General features: G+C 43.5%; 1 protein-coding gene across 4 annotated transcripts in view; it reads right to left on the bottom strand.

The window, feature by feature from the left end:
* Positions 1 to 5,567: 5,567 nt before the first annotated feature.
* PLCL2 (phospholipase C like 2) overlaps positions 5,568 to 19,197 on the bottom strand; it is a 181,161-nt gene continuing 167,531 nt past the window's right edge. For 2 of the 4 annotated variants that reach the window (XM_044754182.2, XM_014842164.3), the window contains exon 7: positions 5,568 to 6,437. In XM_044754182.2, the coding sequence (XP_044610117.1) occupies positions 6,258 to 6,437 (180 nt within the window). In that variant the 3' untranslated portion in view covers positions 5,568 to 6,257. The remainder of the gene's footprint in view (positions 6,438 to 19,197) is intronic. The other 2 variants (XR_001398233.3, XM_044754183.2) reach the window with 1 other exon arrangement.

The following is a 19,197-nucleotide window of genomic DNA, read 5'->3' on the forward strand; positions in this document are numbered from 1 at the left end:
TGATGTATCAAGAAACAGTTTAAATGTTTTACTAACAGCTATAAAGGTAAACTAACAGAACTAACATTAAAATGTTCCTAGTGGGGCTTACAAATGGAGGGAGGGCAAAGAGAAGGAGCAGTGAAACGAGCCGTGTTCTTCATCTTTCCCAGTGTGCAGTCACAGACCTTTTTAAATTTGATAAAGCAGAAGCAGAGGGATCAGCATATTCTCTCTAGCTGCACTGTCCTTTCTGGTAGCCACTAGCCACATGTGGCAACTCAGATATTGAAATGTGGCTGGTGTGACTGAGGAACCCCAATTTTTACTTTATTAAATTTTTATTAATTAAAATTTAAGTTTATAGCCACTTGTAGCTGGTGGCTATCACATTATATAGTACATATATAGATGTTTCTATCGTCATAGAAAGTTCTGCTGGACAGCACTGGTCTTGAGTTTGGAAGACAACTATCAGAAGATTCAAAACCAGAAATGATTAAGCATGCTAAGTTCTTGGTTGTGAGGCTGGGGGAAAAGGGAGGAGGGCCTTACTTCTCATATCATACCTCCTCTTGCCTTGGATATTTATCTATATCCTATTTTCTTGTACGTCCAGAATGCTCACCTCAACCTGTCATCTCAATGGCCATAACACTTCATTCCCAAAGAATTTTTATGATTTTTGGCTTAGAGTAAAAAATATTTTTAGAGGAGAAATATTTGTTCTTATGAATTCTAATAGTCATATTGAAACATATGTTGTTAAGTTGTTAATCTCTATTTTCTACTTAACATCTGTGGCTTTGAGAAAACATAAAATTACTCTTTTTCATAGAATTGAATGGGTATTCATCACCTTCCAGGCCACAGAGCTTTACTTCTTGAATACTCAGTTCTTGGATTTCTGCGATCCTTAAAGAGAGTCACACCTCTTCTTGGCAGTAAGTCAGAACTTCTCAGAGAGTGGGGGAGGGCATTTGTTGGTGGCATCTGAGCATCTCACGTAAGGAGGAGCTGCCACACCGTCTCCCACTGGGAGCAGGAGACGGGCAGTGAGTGGCACATGCACTTTTTAATTGACATTCTTTAGTATCTTACCTTTTTGGTAACAACGAGCATGTATTTCTTTTGGTTAAGTAAAACCCATTCAAGGTGGATTAAAAACAATAAAACTAAATGTTTGGCACTAAGGTTTAGGAAAACACACCAAAATCCTTGACGGTGTACAGAAGCCTTCACCATGGGCTCCGCACCCTCTCCCTTCACTCTCTGCATTCTGCTCTCACTGTCCTTCTTTGAGGTCCTCAGGTATGCCACCCTCCCTCCCACCACTGGCTTTTGCAACATGCTAGTTTCTCTGCCTAAATTGCCTGCATCGCTTCACTCTCCCCTGCCCATTTTTGCCTTTGGGTCTCAGCTCAAATACTAGTTTCTCAGGGAAACTTCTGTGGCAGCTCGTAGTTTCCAAAGACAGTCTTAGAAATATCTCCTATCCCATCTCCTCTTCTGCAATGTGACCTTGCTACTCCCCCACCAAGAGGAGGAGTTGATTTCCCCATCCCCCTGAATCTGGACAGACTTTGCGTCTTGCTGGGATAATAGAATGCAGCAAAAGTGACATTATGGGACTCCAAGGATAAGTTCAAGAAGCCTCAAGCAGACTTGCAGCTTCCATATGGGGCTTCTGGAATGCTCACTCTTGGGATGACCCCTCTTGGAACCCAGTGCCCTGCTATAAGAAGTCCAAGCCACATGGAGAGACCAGGTGCAGACGCCCTGGTCAACAGCCCAGCTGAGCCCCCTGCCAACAGCAATGTGACTGAGCCATCTTACATGTCCAGCCCAGCCAGATGACCGCAGCAGCCTCAGCCGACATCTGCCAGTAACTGCACAATAGACCCCAAGCAAGAACGATGAAGTGAGCCCAGCCGACCCATAGAACCACGAGAGATAACAGATAACCGTTTCAAGTTCTGGGGGTTGTATTTCAGAGCAGTAGATGCTTAGTCCATCTTCCCAGGAGGGTGAGGCCCCCATTACACTCTCACGGCCCCACCTTTCAAGAACTAATGGTAGTAATACAGTAAGTCCCCTGTAAGCCAGGCTCTGGTCCTAGTGCTTTAAAAACACCATCTTATTCAGTCTTCACAAGAATCCTGTGAGGGAAAGCAGCTTCATTTTTTTAATCCTCCTTAAGTTCCAGAGGCAAGGTAGGTTAAGAACACCTCCCGTCTTCCCATGGTTTGTACCCATGCCTGTATCGTTGTAATTGTGTGGATTAACTTCTCCCCTTTTCCCCCAACTAGGCTGTGAGCTCCATGGGGGTTGGGACCATCTCTGTTTTTATTTGTGGTAAATCCTGGAGCCTAAAATGTGCTCAATAAAATCACAGCGAGTAAATCTCAGTGGCTTCTAGGGAGCTCACATTCAGCATGAAAGAATAAAATGCCAATTACCTCATTATTCTTTACGCCACGTAGTTTAGAGATGAAACGTGTATTTGGAATTCAGAAGAGATTCTAGATACAGAGCTTGGGCACACAGGCTTTGGAGGAAAGATCTGGGTTCAAATCCTGGCTTGAGTGCTCTGTGACCTTGGCTAAAGTCATCATTTCTTCACCTGTAATAGTGAATAAATATCTTGCCGGCTGTTGACAGGATGAAATGACATATGCAAAGTACCTTGAACAGAGTCCTCGGCACGCATCCCCGACAAAGAGTTCCACAGTCAAGCATAACGAATAGAAAATTCTTCCAACTTATGGCAAATGTCTGCTCACATCAAACATTAGCTCAGACACGAGCACCCACTGAAAATGGTGGAGAGACATGTCCAGCTTGGGCATTCTCACTCACTGGGTGCAGCGGAGCTATGCTGTGACCGCACTAAAATTTGCATTTATAAATTTTTTTAACCCTTGATTAAAGATTCAACAAAGTCAAAAGATTCCATATGCTAACTGAGGCCACATGATGAAGACCACAAGCTGGAGGAGTTCCCCCTTCCACTGCTTGACAAGCCCTACTCCATGCAGGTGGATAGCATCCTCCACAGCGTGTGGGACACCCAGCCTGAGAGGAACCCTAACCCCGGCCCTGGCTCCAGGGCCACGGCCTCCCCGAGATGGAGGAGATAGGCATTGGGGGTTTAGAGGTGTGCCTCCCCTCTTCAGAAGCCATAGCTGCTAAAAGCATAGACCAACACCTGCAGCGGCTTAAGTAGCTGAGAGGATCGATATAACAAGCAGGTGCAAAGAGGAGGCAGAAGGTCCTTAGTGTGATGCCTGGGGTCTACTCCGTGGACAGGACAACACTTGTCAGGACATTAACACGAGTGCTGGAAAGCTGACACACTGACCAGCTGTCTGCCATAGTCACTGTGCACTTTTCTCCAGCTTTTGATTGTCCTCCGCTGAGCTTTAGCAGCCGTTTGCGTATACTTCATATACAGACATGGCCCCTAATTAGAAGTGATGCACAGTGTGACTAATGGACACATTAATCAAGTTAGCAAGGCATTTTTTATATTTACAGTGAGTACCTTAACTGGGTGCTGCCCCCATTTGAGGAATGTAGGCGACGGCAGGAAGCCACATGTTGCCCTCACTGTCACCACGCCCTATGAACCCAGGAGCAGCTCTCACTTTGATGTGGTAGCAGGGGTTATAACGAGGCCTTCACAGGTTTGATCCAGGGTGGGCCAGTTAGTCCTTTGCAAGAGAAAACTGTTCACAAAGGTCATAAATCATAATCCTGGCCCCAGCCTGTTTGATAAATGTTTTCCGTTTCCATTTGAATGTGGAAAAACAAAGAGAATAGCTCAACCAGCCGCGAAGGTGTGCTGTGCTGATCTGGGTCCTCACCTTAATCGAAGGAAGGGGCGCTCACTGAGGGGTGATTTTTTAGCAAGGAAATGTGGAGCGAACCCTGGGCTGGGCCAGTGCCAACACTACCCCTGACAGACTTTGTGACATTGGACAACGCATGTTATTGTTCGTGTCTGCAATTTCTGCCTCTAGAAAAGAAGGTGTCAGACAGAATGATGTCACAGACTCCTCCAGTTCTAACATCGCCGATGCCAACCCACTGTGAACGACAACAAATTACATGCACCTTGCTCTCATCATTCAAGTCACATATTAGATGACGCCTGCCATTATTATAAACGTAGCGATTTTTTCAATTTCATCATATTCTAAAAGTTATTTTTCATGATTTCTGGATTTTCACTTTAAACTGAATATGGCTATTTACTTGCCAGCTAAGTTCAAAGAACGCTAACAGTAATCTAAATTACACATCACTTTATTTCTCATTCTACAAATCTACTTTTAATTCTTTGCTATTTTCTATTCTTTTTCTTTTCCACGTAGAGTTCGTTTCAGAGCTAAGAGCCTAAGCTACGGGCTGGCTGTTCGTTGCTGTGTGTTAGGGAACCGCACTGTGTTCAAGTAAGAGATGGGTTTCATCTTCTAACTGGAATCACACCTAGCAAACAGCCAGTGGAGATGCATACCTTAATTCAAGCACACTATCAGAATGCAAATGACAAGAAATGAACAAAGGAATTGTTTTTTAAGAGGATATTTAGGAGTCTGAGCAGAAATAACTATATCAACGATGAGCACTCTTTAACTGTAAGGAAATAATTAATGAGATACCAAGTTGAAGATTAAATGCTGTCAAGTCGATTCCAACTCCCAGCACCCTGTGTCCCGCAGAGTGAACCCTGCCCGGGCTTTTTTCGCCATCCTCTTATCTATTGGCCCTATATCAGACATATGCTCCTCTGTGATTCACAGGGTTTTATGGCCAATGTTTTCAGAAGTGGGTGGCCAGGTCCTTCTTCCTGGTCTATCTTAGTCTGGAAGCTCCACTGAAACCTGTCCACCATCGGTGAGCCTACTGGTATTTGAAATACCAGTGGCACAGCTTTCAGCATCACAGCAATTCGAAGCCGCCATAGTATGACGACCAACAGATGGGTGATGTGATTCCCTAACTGGGAGAAGAACCCCGGCCACGGCAGTGAGAGCTGGACTACCAGGGCAGGCTAAGTTGAAGATTACGCATATTTATCTGGCTCACATACCTGGATCACTGGGAAGAAAATGGACAAATCAAAAAGAGGTTGTTGAAGATTTAGACAGCTTTCACTCTTCCAAAATTTGAGTGATTTTGGTTTGGGAGAAGGCAGTGATTAGGCTGCAGTGTCCGGTATCTTTTCAAAAATACCATGAGGTTACGCTGATTTGGAAAATGAAAGCCTGGATTAAAAACGCAGCTGGCGATAGAAAGCTGCATCTGCTTCAGCCCCTCCAGCTGCCTCTGACTCAGTGGGTGCCCTGTCTGAAGGTGCACCGCCACAGGGCGAGCCGAGAAGCAAAAAGGCGTGTCTGGGTTCACGTTACCATCAGCTGCCATTACGTAAAGGTGTGGACACCTTACCAAAAGCAAAACTGTAAAGCCGGACAAGCAACTTAATTTTGACTAAGCTGTTCAAGAAATAATTGGCTATTCTTAAGGGTAGAATATTTTGAAGTAGAAATTTTAAGTTAAACTTTCATTAAATGCATGTACTGCTGTTGGAGAAATATCATAAAACATCTTTTTAATGTGAACACTACTTCATACAATGAAAAATTATTTACAATGTGTTGCTTCCAGATTGGCTGCTTTTACATCATGTGTAGACCCAGTGTGTGTCCTCGGCTGGGCGCTTCAGTCCAATTGCACGTTCCTCTTGTATGCGATGGCTCTCCAAGGTCCCTGGGGATTCAGGGAGTCTGTCCACGCACATTCTCCTTAGAAATTATGGCTCAGCAGGCATGCCACCAAAATCATCTATAACCCAGAGACTCTGGCAATCACACATTAAGTAAAATGCGTAGATTAGGTTTTTCTCCAATAAATACTAATTTGACAATACAATCCATTTCCATCTTAACAAGTTGTTTTCAGCCAGGAAAACGTTTGTTTTTCAATGGAACTAGAGTGAATAGTCTCTTGTTCACGCTGGAACTGAGTTATGATGTCTTTGTATACAAATATAGCATATTTTGGCCAGGAATATAATTTCTTGTTAAAGAGTTTATTTGCCTTCACACGTAGGATTGCTACATACATTCACAGTTTTAATAGACTGTAATTAGCTATTCCAGTTGTGCTTTAAAATCCCAAATATTATTTTCAATAGTGAGTGCAAAGCAAATGTCCCATTTGACTACAATTGGTCCTAGAGTTATAAACTCCATAATGATTTCTAGAAAGTTCCCTTATTCTCCAGTTTCATCGTTTGCTTTTTCGGGGATGACTTCCAGGCTCCGGCGTGGCTTCTGACCGTCGGCATTTTCTGTGCCTGGTTTATTCAGCCCGCATGAAACAGCAGCAAAGTGGATTTGTTTCAAGTTCTCCAAAGTCTCGTTCTTAGCATATTTCAAAAGATCCGCTTGTCCCTGTAACAAAACATGCAATTAAACAGTGTTAGATTCGACATGACTTATTGTGACAGTTTGACAATATAGGTCTTCCAGTGAAATGGAAATATTTTGATGCTGCAAGAGGGCATATGTATTTCTTATTGGCACTGCATCCAAATAGGTCAATTTTAATAAAAACCGTGTTTGGCTTCCCTGTTTTCAACCCCATACTGCAAGAGTGTGTTGCCTTTTCAGTTCTTTCCATTTATAAATCTGAATAGAGTTCTGCGTGTGTGGACCATTCCTGTCAATCCTGTTTAAAATTACACCTTTCGCTAATTGTTTGCCCAATCTTGTTTTTTTCCTTTTAAGATTTGCTTTTTTTAAAAACTTTTTATTCTGAAATAAGTATAAATTCACAGAAGGATGCGACTATAGTGCAGAGAGGTCTCGTGTGCCCTTTCCCAAATGTTCCCCAGCAGTTATATCTTACACAACTCTAGTACAATATCCAAACCAGGAAACCGATGGTGGGACTGTGTGTGTACAGCTCTGTCACTTCACCCCATGTGGAGATTCCTGTAACCACCACTGCAATCCTCACAAAGGGCTAGTCTACCATCACAAAGATCTCTGGTACTGACTCCAAAGTCACACACATCCCTTACGCCTCCACCACCATGAGCCCCTGACAACCCCGATTTGTTCTCCGTCTCTAATGAAGCAAGGTTTGGCATCACAGGCACACAGCAGGTCCTCACTGAGCACCTGCTAAAAGAAGGAATAAAGGAAAGGATTCTCTACTCTGGATGAACTCTCTTAGCCAAATTCTAATTTCTTTTATGGGGTGTGACCATCAACTTGACATGTATGCAACCTAACACGTATAAAGTGTCAGACAACAGTGGGACGGACTGCAGCACAGTCATCGGGAGTCTGGAATTTGAGCTGATGATGGGCCAATGCAGAGTGTGTCAACCTCATCATTCTTGACACTTTGGCCAGAGAACTCTTTTGGTGGGGGGCGGGCAGTCTGTCTTGTGCATCTTAGGGTATATAGGAGTACCCTGGCCTTTACCCACTAGATACCAGTACCACCCTGAGTTGTAACAACCAAAGTCTGCAGACATTGCCAAACGTGCCCTGGGGGTGAAACCGGCCCTGCTTGAGAAGCACGGGGCTAACGGATCAGCCAACGATTTCAAGCTTACTGGGTAGATGAGGTGCCGTGCTGCTTCACTGTCACAAATTCCAACATCCCTACTTTGCTTTTTGTTCTATTTTTCCTTCCGATAATTAACCTGCTTTCTACTGATGGATCGGTCTACTTAGACTTCTTCTGGCTACTTAAGACCTTTCTTTCTTTCTTATTCTCCTATTATTTTTTTTCCTTCCCTCAGGCTCTCAATTTACTCTCTTATTCTCTTTATGTCTCCTTCATGGTTTGGCTTTTCCTTGCCATATTTACATTCTTTTTTTTATTTTTTGAAGTGCCTCCCAATGCGCATCCCCTTTAAGTACACCTGCACAACAAAAGCTTGGGGCCAGCTGCAGAGGCTAACGGGCAGGGACTTACCTCAGCAGGCGACTGGACTATAATCCAAGCCCAGCAGCTGCTGAGACCAAATTGTAATGCAATTTTAAGCCACCACGAGGCCTGAATCCACAGAATGGTCTGCAGCTTACCACTTACCGCTTATGATTTTCCTTCTGTACAGAGACCTTGAATTAGTAAGTATAAATAGATATCCCACTGCTTAGTTTAACTGCAGGAGTTTCATTTTTATTCATTCTTACTAGTCACTGAACTCATATATTGAAATTTTACAAGTTGTGAGGTCTTTGTATATAAATACAGCATATTGTGCCAGGAATATAATTTCTTGTTAAAGAGTTTATTTGCCCTCGCATGTAGAATGACTACATACCTTCATGGTTAATACATTGTAACTAGATATTCCATGTGAGCTTTAAAATTCCAAATAGTATTTTTTTAATTAATCAAATTTATTTTTTAGAGCAGTTTTAGGTTCACAGCAAAAGTGTGCAAAAAAATACAGCAAGTTCCCCATAACCTGTTCTCACACAGGCACAAGCTCCTCCACTGTTGACATCCTGACCCGTGGTGGTACACTTGTTACAACTGATGAACCTACACGGACACATCATTATCACCCAAAGTCCACAGTTCACATTAGGGTTTACTCTTGGTTTAGTACATTCTATGGGTTTGGACAAATGTATAGTGACAAGCATCCACCATTATAGTATCATATAGAATAGTTACACTGCCCTAAAAATCCTCTGTGCTCCACCATTTCCTCCTTTCCTTCCTTCTAATCTCTGACAACTACTGATCTTTTTATTGACTCCATAGTTTCGCCCTTTCCAGAATGTCATTATCACTGGAATTATACAGTATGCGGCCTTTTCAGATTGGCTTCTTTCATTAGCATTTAAGGTTTCTCCACGTCTTCTATGACTTGATAGCTTATTTCCTTTTAGCATTGAATAATCATTGTCTGGGTGCACCACAGTTTATTTATCCATTCACCTACTGAAGGACATCTTGGTTACTTCCAAGTTTGGGCAATTGTGAATAAAGCTGCTATAAACACCCATATGCAGGATTTTGTGTGGACCTGAGTTTTCGCTTCATTTAGTAGATTCAGTTCAGTTCATTTGGTAGGAGCACGATTGGCATATCATATGATTTAAGAGCATGTTTAGTTTTGTAAGAAACTGCTAAACTGTCTTCTGAAGTGACTACCATTTTGCATTCCCACCAGCAATGATGAGAGTTCCTATTGTTCCACATTCTCAGTGTCGACAGTGTTCCAGGTTTTGGACGTTTCAACAGGTGCGTACTGGTATCTACTTGTTGTTTTAATTTGCAATTCTCTAATGACATTTGATGTTGAACGTCTTTTCATGTTTACTTGAAATCTGCATAACTTCTTTGGTGAAATGTCTGCTCAGATCTTTTGTCCCTTTTCTTGGGGTGGGGGGCGGTGAGGAAGAGTGGCCCTGAGCTAACATCTGTGCCAATCTTCCTCTACTTTGTATCTGGGACACTGTCACAGCATGGCCTGATGCGTGGTGTGTAGGTCCACGCCCAGGATCTGAACTTGCGAACCCCGGGCTGAAGAAAGGGAGCACATGAACTTAACCACTACACCTCTGGGCTGGCCCCTTTTTAATCAGGTTGTTCATGTTCTTATTGTTGAGTTTTAAGAGTTCTTTGTATATTTTAGATAACACCCCATTATCAGATGTGCCTTTTGCAGAAATTTTCTCCCAGTGTGTGGCTTGTCTTCTTATTCTCTTGCCTTGTCCTTTGCAGAGCAAAAGTTTTTAATTGTATTGAAGTCCAACTTATGAATTCTTTCTTTCATGAATCATGTGCCTTTGGTGCTGTATCTAAAAAGTCACTGCCATACCCAAGGTCATCTAGGTTTTCTCCTACGTCATCTTCTAGGAGTTCCATGGTTTTGCATTTTACATTTAGGTCTATGATCTGTTTTTTGTTTGTTTGTTTTTTCGTTTTTAAAGATTGGCACCCAAGCTAACAACTGTGGCCAATCTTTTTTTTTTCTTTCTGATTTTTCTCCCCAAATCCCCTCAGTACATAGTTGTATATTTTAGTTGTGGCATGTGGGACACTGCCTCGGCATGGCCTAATGAACAGTGCCATGTCTGCACCCAGGATCTGAACCAGCGAAACCCTGGGCGCCAAAGTGGAGCACCTGAACTTAACCAGTGGGCCACGGGGCTGGCCCCTATGATCTGTTTTGAGTTAATTTTTACGAAGGGTGGAGGTTCTGTGTCTAGATTCATTTTTTTGCATGTAGAGGTCCAGTTGTTCCAGCTCAGTTTGTTGAAAAAGCTCCATTGTATTTGCTCCATTGTATTGGTTTTGCTCCTTTGTCGAAGATCAGTTGACCTGTGGATGTATTTCTGGGCTCTCGATTCTGTTCCGTTGATCTATTTACCTGTTCTTTCCTCAATACCACACTGTCTTGATTGCTGTAGCTTTACAGTAAATCTTGAAGGCAGGTGGTGTCAGTTCTCTGACTTTGCTCTCCTTCAATCTTGCGGTGGCTGTTCCGGGTCTTTTGCATCTCCCTCGGAGCTTTAGAATCAGTTTGTCAATATGACTTGCTGGGATTTTGATTGGGGTTTCATCAAATCTACATATCAAATTGGAAAGAAATGATATTTTGAAAATATTGAGTTTTCCTATTCATGAACATGAAATATTCCCCCATTTATTTAGTTCTTTGGCATCTTTCCTCACAGTTTCATAGTTTTCCTCATATAGATCTTGTACACATTTTGTTGGATTCATATCTAAGTACTTCATTTTTGGGAGTGCTAACATAAATGGTATTGTGTTGTTAATTTCAAATTCCACTTGTTCATTGTTGGTGTATAGGAAAGCAATTGACTTTTGTATATTAACCTTGTATCCTGCAAACTGGGTATGATTGCGTATTAGCTCTGGGAGTTTTTTGCTAATTCTTTTGGAATTTCTATATAGTTGATCATGTCCATCTGTGAACAAAGACAGTTTTATTTCTTTCTTCCCATCTGTAAACTTTTTATTTCCTTTTCCTCTCCTATTGCATTAGCGAGGACTTCCAGTACAGTTTGAAAAGCGTGTTGACAGGAGACATCCTTGCCTTCTTCCAGATCCTAGCAGGAAAGCTTTGAGTTTTTCACCACAAGTCTGATGTTAGCTCTAGTTTTTTGTAGATGTTCTCTATCAAGTTGAAGAAGTTCTTCTCTATTCCTAGTTTGCTGAGAGTTTTCATCATGAATGGTTGTTGGATTTTGTCAAGTGCTTTTTCTACATCCACTGAGATGACAGATAACAGAGTTCTTTACCTGATTGAATCTCATGTTTCCCAAGTCAGACAAGTCATATGGCATCTTGCACAGACCAGGCCTTCAGCCATCATGCAGGTGACACACAAAGAACCAAACTTTGGGGAGCGGCCACACTTTGTCCACGTCACTTTAATTTTGTTTTATGTATTTAAAACTACATGTCTGCCACGTCTTGGAGTTCTGGCATTTAGCGTGAGTAAAGAATAATTCTGAAAGGGGTGATGGTGTTGGCTGTAGCAGTGTTCACATCTCATTGCTTCAAAAGGCTTCAAAAGAGCAAAGGCTATTTAAGATGCTGCCGCCCACTGACACAGGGTGTCTGGTTTTGAAGACTCCCACGAAACGGGCTTTGCAACGTTCAGTTGAGAAACTCAAACCCTATTTGGTTTCACATATTTCGTTTTGAATTTCATAACTTACCCTATTTGATTTTTATCTTGAAAGATTTATAACAATCTTAGGTCAAAATATTTAAGGTTTTTACTTAGACTCAGAAAATAATCTTTAAAAGATGTTGCTACGGGCAGGGCTGGATGCCAGTGGCTCTTGCTGAGAGTCTGGCAGGATGTACTCCTCTGGCTCTGCCTGCGGCTCACCTGGGATTGGATCAGAGGCTGGAGCAGCCGGGAAAGGAGTGATGGCAGGGCCAAATGCAGAGCCAGAACCCCAGCCACACTCAACACTTGGCTAATCACTGAACTTTCTGTCTGACCACAAAAGACATCCTAGTTTTTAATATATTAAAAATATTTCAAGGCACACCTGTTAGTGCTACATAGTTTTTGAAACCAAAATTAGCAGTCACAATTCACTGCTTTTATTTAGACCTAGAGCTAAAACAATAGGGATTCTATACTTCAGTTAATCTTTTCAAAGCTTTCTCATCAAAGTGTCTATTAGAGAAAAACAGAGTTGCCTTACTTCTGAGGTGAGTGACCCAGTGTGGCCACAAAGACGGCCCCGACCTTTGCCACCAACCTGTGCAGTGGCTGCATGGCTGAGAGCCAGAGAGCAAATACAGCCACCTGCTGTTCCCTGGGGGCCAGCAGACACTTTTCTTCCAAGTTACATGCAGTGGGAAGGAGAAGAAAGAGGAGGATACTCACACCATTTTGAGATTCTGAAGGAGGCACAGAAGTAGTCAAATACTTTTTGTTTTAGTGCAAACAGGAATGTAAATTACCTGTTTGTGGTTTGACGTCAGCATGTCTGGGGCCCGTACTGACTTTTGGGTTTTTCTGGGGCCAAAGATCCCAACTCGAAAAGGTTCACTTGGAGGCGTGTGGACTAGGCTGCCTCCTTCCTGGCTTCCTTATCTACTCGGGACAATAGAGAGGAACACAGCAGACTTTAGGCACCTTTCTGATACCTTCTGCTCCCCCAGGAGATGAGACTGACTCTGGGATACAGGAAAGGTAGCAGATGCCTGGAGAGCACCCAGGCCCAGCAGGAAGATAAACTGTTGCCCTGAGTGAGCCTAACACCAACCCACAAGCATGTGTCCTCATCTTTCCTGTCACCTGCAAGTCTCCAAGAGGCCTCAGGTACCCTCAGTGTCACTCTGAGATGACGGCACTGGGTCTAGGGTTCCTCTGCTATCTGAGCGTTTTCTGCAACGAAAACCAGAGACTTGAACCTGTAAAAACCCTAACATAATCTCATGACTACGAAACAAAAGCCAAGTAGACAGGAAGTTAGTTTCTTCACTGGTTATTTATCAGGCATATTAATAGTATGTGATCATAAACATGGTACCTTTAAGTAAATATTTTGTGGTTAGTCACTGTTTTGGGTGATGCGAGACTCATATAGAAACTAAATATATTTCAACCTAATATTCCGTAAGTACTCAGAATCACAGGCCAAATGCACAAACCTCCTTTAAGAGTGCTATGGAAACTACTTAATATGTTCTATTTCTTACAATCACAATTCAAATTGGCACAGAAGGACTGTGAATGTAATTATAGTCCTAAATTTGAAAACACAGAGCCTACAATATGTCCAAAATTAGATGTGTAAGAAGGTGCACCAGCAAAGACTTCTGGGAACAGTGGTCACCATTTACTGAGTGACTAGTATGTGTCGTGCTGCATTAAGCCCTTTACAAAGATGGTCTCTTGAGAGTCTCTCAAGTTTGTGAGAAAGGTGAGATTACTATCCCCATTTTATAGACGAGGAAACTGAGTCTAGAGGACTAAGGGCCTCTCCCGAGGCAGAGGCTGCACAGGAAATTACCCTTAACCCCCACGGCTTGCTTTCTGTGTGTGGGTTTTGTTTTCTTCTTGGATCAACTAAACCATAGGGCCCACACTATAGAGAGTGGAGCCCCGCACGTTACATGAAACACTTTAAAGCAAAGTGCCCTCAGCATATTGCCAATGTGCGTTCACAGGTTTGAAGGGAGTGGAGTGTGAGGTGCAAACATGCTAGTCTCCTGGCAGCAGGAGGACTGCTCCCCTCTCCTCCGCCTCCCCCGCAGTGGGTTCAGGGGCACTGACCAGGTGGCTTCCGGGGTCTGTGAGAGTGGGAAGAGCACTGTGAACATGGCTCCTAACCCTTGATTCTTCTCTTAATCCAAAGAGACATCTCAGTTGTACCATGCGGTGTCTTCGTTAGGCAAGGACGGTGGACTGACCTGAGGACTACCCTCGAGTCTTGATGCCCCCAACTTTTTGCCTCTATTTTGGCTATTTCATCACATTTACAGTTATTCTCCACTTTAACAATGGTTATACTTAAAGGTTTGTACAAAAGTTAATAATTTAAAAATTTAAACATAAGATTCAATTTAATTTAAATTCAGAACGAATGCCTTTCATCTCAGAAATAATTTTATGCTTCATTCAACAAAGATGGAGAGGGTGGGGGGCTCCTGGGCAGCCCCATGGAGGAGCTGGCGTCTGAGCTGGGCCTTGACCAGAAGATCAGGGACGGATGTCAGCCGGCCCAGGGGCTGTGGAGGACGCCGCCTTCCACACATGACGCCACGGCGCCAACAGATGACGCCTTAGGGTCCTCACCACGGGTTAGTAGTGTAGTTTCTACATCACAAACACATCTAAGTTCTGACTGTGACTACATCTTCCTCCGTTACAGACCTGGCCGTGAGAAGGGCTAAATTTCACCCTGGGAGTGAGAGCCGGCCCCTGCAGTGGGAGAGGGGGCTCGCCAGAGGTGGGGTGAGGGTTTTAGGAGCAGCCATCAGCATCCCCAGCCTGGAAGTGAGCCAGACCTAAGCACAGATGGTAGGAGGTCAAGAGAGGGAGAGGGAGCAGGGCCTGAGGGGAGGAGAGTGTGGCCCCACTGCACGGAGAGGAAGTGCAGAGCTGGGGGCTGCTGAGAGACAGGCGGGCCAAGATCATGATTTGAAAGCTCCTGAAAACAGTACATGCATCAGCACTTCCTTCATATTACTGATCTTTTAAGCATGCCTTTTGTATAACTATATGTTAGCTGAGTAATCACAAATTCCACGTTAGTGGGACCCAAATGTCTGAAGTTTTACTGTGTTTTAAATGGATCAGAAAGCACAGCCAGCCTAATGACAAACACTATTGCAGTTTGATTTTCTGAGCCATTCTGAGTTTTCACACACAAAACGGAGAAATGGCTTTCAGTCAATTACAGCTTTTCAGGAAAACAGGCAAAATAATACATTCATCTATAATAAATAAAATAACTAAAGGATATTAGCATCAACAAAGAAACTGAGCTACACATAGATTACTATAGCAATTCTTGGAAGGAAACAAATGCTAGCCTTCAGGTCTTCCAGACAAGCACTTCACCTCAGGTGAAAACAAAGAAAATCAAGATTAATATCTTACGAGGTGCAAAAACTATCTGGCTTAATTATTTACTTTTGGCAGAAGTCTTATGTTCCTAAAGAGAACAAATCTCTAATTCCTTTCAGGGTTTAGCTTTTAGCCTTATTTCTGAGGGAGGAGTGGCACAGAAGGGGAGAGCTGGTTGGGCAGCAATTTATCCGGAAAACATCCTGGGTGGTAATAAGCTTCATTTAAGTCTATGATATGACGCAGGTGCTATAAAATCCAACATAATTTTGGTCTATTAACAGGAAGATAAATTCAAGTCTATGAGCAAAGTCAGACCAACAGGTCTCACTCTGCGTCTGAAGTGTGGGATAATTCTGGTCATTCCATCTTATGAAGGACACTGTCAAACTAGAGCCTTCAGAAGAGCGAGGGACCAGATGGGGAGGGGGCCAGGAGCCATCTCATCCTAGAGTCTGCAAAAGGGGTTGAGTGAGCCTGATCTGAATCGGGGATGTCTGGGAGAAGATACGATGGTGCCCAAGCATAGGAAGGGCTGTTGACAGAGACGGAACAGAACGATTCTGCGCTGCTTTGAGGGCATTACTGTAACCAGGGGGTAGAAGTGAAGGTACAGAGAGGTCAAACAATATGTGTTGTACGACAGAACATAACACAACTGCATGACAATGGAGTGGGCTGGCAACCCAGCAGAAGCAGCAGGAAGTTGGATTTGATGACTTTGCTGACTTGTGAGGCCAAGCCTCACAATGCCCCACATCCCTCTAGGGGAAACTGCTTCATTCACAGATTCTGCCACTGTGGTAGATTATCTGCAAAGATGGCCACCAACAATTCCTTCATCCCTGTCCAGACACGCTGCCCCATCCATTAAGAGGTGGGGTCCATTTTTCCCTTCCCTGGAATCTGAACTGGCCTTGATTTGCTTTGATCAATTAAACTTGGAGGAAGTGACACTGTGCTAATTCTAGCTCTAGGCCTTAAGAAACCTGGCAGCTTCTGCTTTTGCTTACTTAGGATCCAGCAGCCATATAAAGAAGCTTGGACTGGACTACTGAATGATAATGCACCATGTCGGGGGAGGGAGGGAGGGAGAGAAAGGAGAGAGAGAGGGGGGTGAGAGAGAGAGAGAGAGAGAGAGAGAGAGAAGAGAGAGAGAAGAGAGAGAGGGGAGAGGGAGAGAGGGAGGGACAGGGGGAGAGAGGAGAGAGAGAGGAGAGAGAGAGGAGAGAGGGAGAGAGGGGAGAGGGAGAGGGAGAGAGGGAGAGGGAGAGACAGAGAGAGGAGGAGGGAGAGAGGGAGGGAGAGAGGGAGAGGGAGAGGGAGAGGAGGAGGGAGGGGGAGGGGGAGGGGGAGAGGGAGAGGGAGAGAGAGAGAGAGAGAAGAGAGAGTCCCAGCCATTCCAGCAGCCCCAGATGAGATGCTAGTCATGTGAGTGAAGCCTTTTTGGATGTTACAGGCCAAGCTGAGGTCCCAGCTGAATTGAGCCTTAGGAATGATCCTAGTCAACACCACATGGAGTGGAAAACCATCTGGCCAAGCCCAGCTAGCCCACAGTATTATAAGAAATAAGAAGTCATTGTTTCAAGCCACTAGTTTTGGCACAGTTTCTTATACAGCACTAGATAACTGAAACAGCCAGTTAAGGTGGCAATATTTTGTGCTGTGTGACAGTACCTTCCTGGACACAGTGGACTGAAGCAGGGAGAGAATCCAACCCAAGGAGACTCAACACAAGAGAAGGCTTATGACTTCACGATCGCTGGTCTGAGCTAACAGGAACGGCTGAGCCAATCAGATTTCCCCTCTTTGGAATTTGAACTAGGAAATACGAATAGATTGAGCACTGGTGATAAAAACTTTAAGATACAGCCAGGGTCAGACCAAGGCAAGACCAGGTTAAAAAGCAGCAGAAACTATGGGTGAGCGGGAGGAGCCATGGCAGAGGGTGAAGAATGGAGCCAATGACCACGGGCCCACAGAGAGGAGAGCTACCTGGGGTGCTGCTGGGCTCCTGTCGGCTTCCCAGTCTGTGAGACTGGATTGCAGTTCCTAGTCTCTGAGTTCCCCAAGACCCCTGCCCCCTGACAATCCCTGTGTAAGCTGGCATCTCTCACCCCCCAGCCTGTCAGCTAGCCTGAGTTCGTGTTCCGTATAACCAAAACAGACCAATTAAAACAGGACTCTGCTACTATGAAATTCTACCATTTTAGGAATGGTAATAAAGAGAAACAGTGAAAATTATCAGCAGCACAGTGAATATTTTAGCAAATGGAAAACAAAGGGAGAGTAACTTCTTGATTAAGCTGGTGGGTTGAAAATGCGTTACAGAATGTCCTTCCCACATTCCTGACGAAATGAGCAAAAAGAGTAAAATTGGCAAAAACAAAAACAAAAACCCACAAACAGCAGCCAAACAAAGAAAAGAGTACAACATAATTTAACAAACTTCTAAAACTCACAGAATTCATACTAGCAATTCATACAAATCCTGAAAATGCTAAGAGCCAACCCAACTGAAGAGATGCAAACTAAGTGAGCGCCTTTCTCTCTTTCCCTGTTTGATGGAGCAGAGAGGTTATGGGAGAGAGTGTGGGAAGAGAGAGGTAACACAGGAAAGGTAGGAATGGGGCTGACACACAACTAGAAAACCAGACACAATATGTAAAACAATGACCTTCAGACAGGGCAAGACAGATCCCTGAGAGAAGGGAGGCACCACGAGGTCCAACTCACTGCCTGGAGAGACTGCAGGCTGCAGTGCAGGGCGGTGGAACCCAAGCAGAGCCCAAGGGCCCCACCAAGCTGAGGAGACAAGAGTTTGGAGTTGAGGGAGGCCAGGGTGGCTAGAAAGTGAGGGGTGGAGTGGTGGGGCAGGGAGCTCTGAAACAGCTATTGTAAATGTGTTAGGTATGTTCAAGAAGGGAAAGGATATGATGAGCACAAAGAGGAGAAGAGTGGGAAATTGGAAATAAAAAATACACTGCATAGGATTAATGGTAGATTAGATGCTGTGGAAGATATAGCAACATTGCTTGAAGACACAACAATGGAAAGTATGAAAAATTTTAAAAATGACATAGAAAAAGGACCTAAAAACAAAGGAGTAGTGCATCTGTGACTTGTGGAATAATATCCAGCAGTATGTATGTATAATTGGAGTTGCAGAAGGGGAGGAGAGAAAGGGTAAGACAGAGAATTGCTTAACAGAAATAATGGCAGAAAATTTTGCAAATTTGATGAAAACTATAAACCTACATATCCAAGAATTTCAACAAATGGTAAGCAGAAGAAACATGAAGAAAACTACACCAAGGCCCATCGTAATTTTTTTAAAAAGCCAAACAAAAAGAAAAAACAAAAAAACTCCAAAACAAAAAGATACTCAACCTCTATACACTTACTACTACACCTGCTAAACGGACAAGAGCAAATGTTGACAAGGTTGTGGAGTAACTGGAACTCTTATAACGCCACGGGGGATGTGGAATAGTTTGTAAAGCAGTTCAGCAATTTCTTATCAAGGCTGACACTCTTACCCTATGACCCAGCAATTCCACTCATAGGTATTTACCCAAGAAAAAGAAACACGTATGTTCACACAAAGACTCACATGTATGTGACGGTTCACTGCAGTGTTACTCATAATTTCTAAAAACTGGAAACAATCCAAATGTCCATCAACTGGTGAATGTACCAACAAAGTGTGGTACATCCATGAAATAGAGTACTATTCATCACAAAAAGGAATGGATCACTGAAACACATCGACCAGATGAATCTCAAAAGCAGTATGGTAAAGGAAAGAGGCCAGGCCCAAAGACCATGTACTATACATACCAGTCCATTTATATGACATTCTGGAACACATGAAACTGCAGAGATAGAAACCACCTCAGTGGTCGGCAAGGTGGGGGAGTTCACTACAAAGGGGCATGAGGGAACTTCTGGGGTGAGGGAAATGCTCTATCAGCATTGTGGAGGGGTTGCATGACTGTATACATTTGTCAAATTTCATTGAATTGTGCAGTTAAAACTGGTGAATTTTATTTTATGTAAATTATACCTCAATAAAGTTGACCAAAAGAAAAGAGAGAATGATGCTAATG

This window comes from Equus asinus, chromosome 21 (genome assembly GCF_041296235.1).
Source record: "Equus asinus isolate D_3611 breed Donkey chromosome 21, EquAss-T2T_v2, whole genome shotgun sequence".
Taxonomy (NCBI): Eukaryota; Metazoa; Chordata; class Mammalia; order Perissodactyla; family Equidae; genus Equus; species Equus asinus.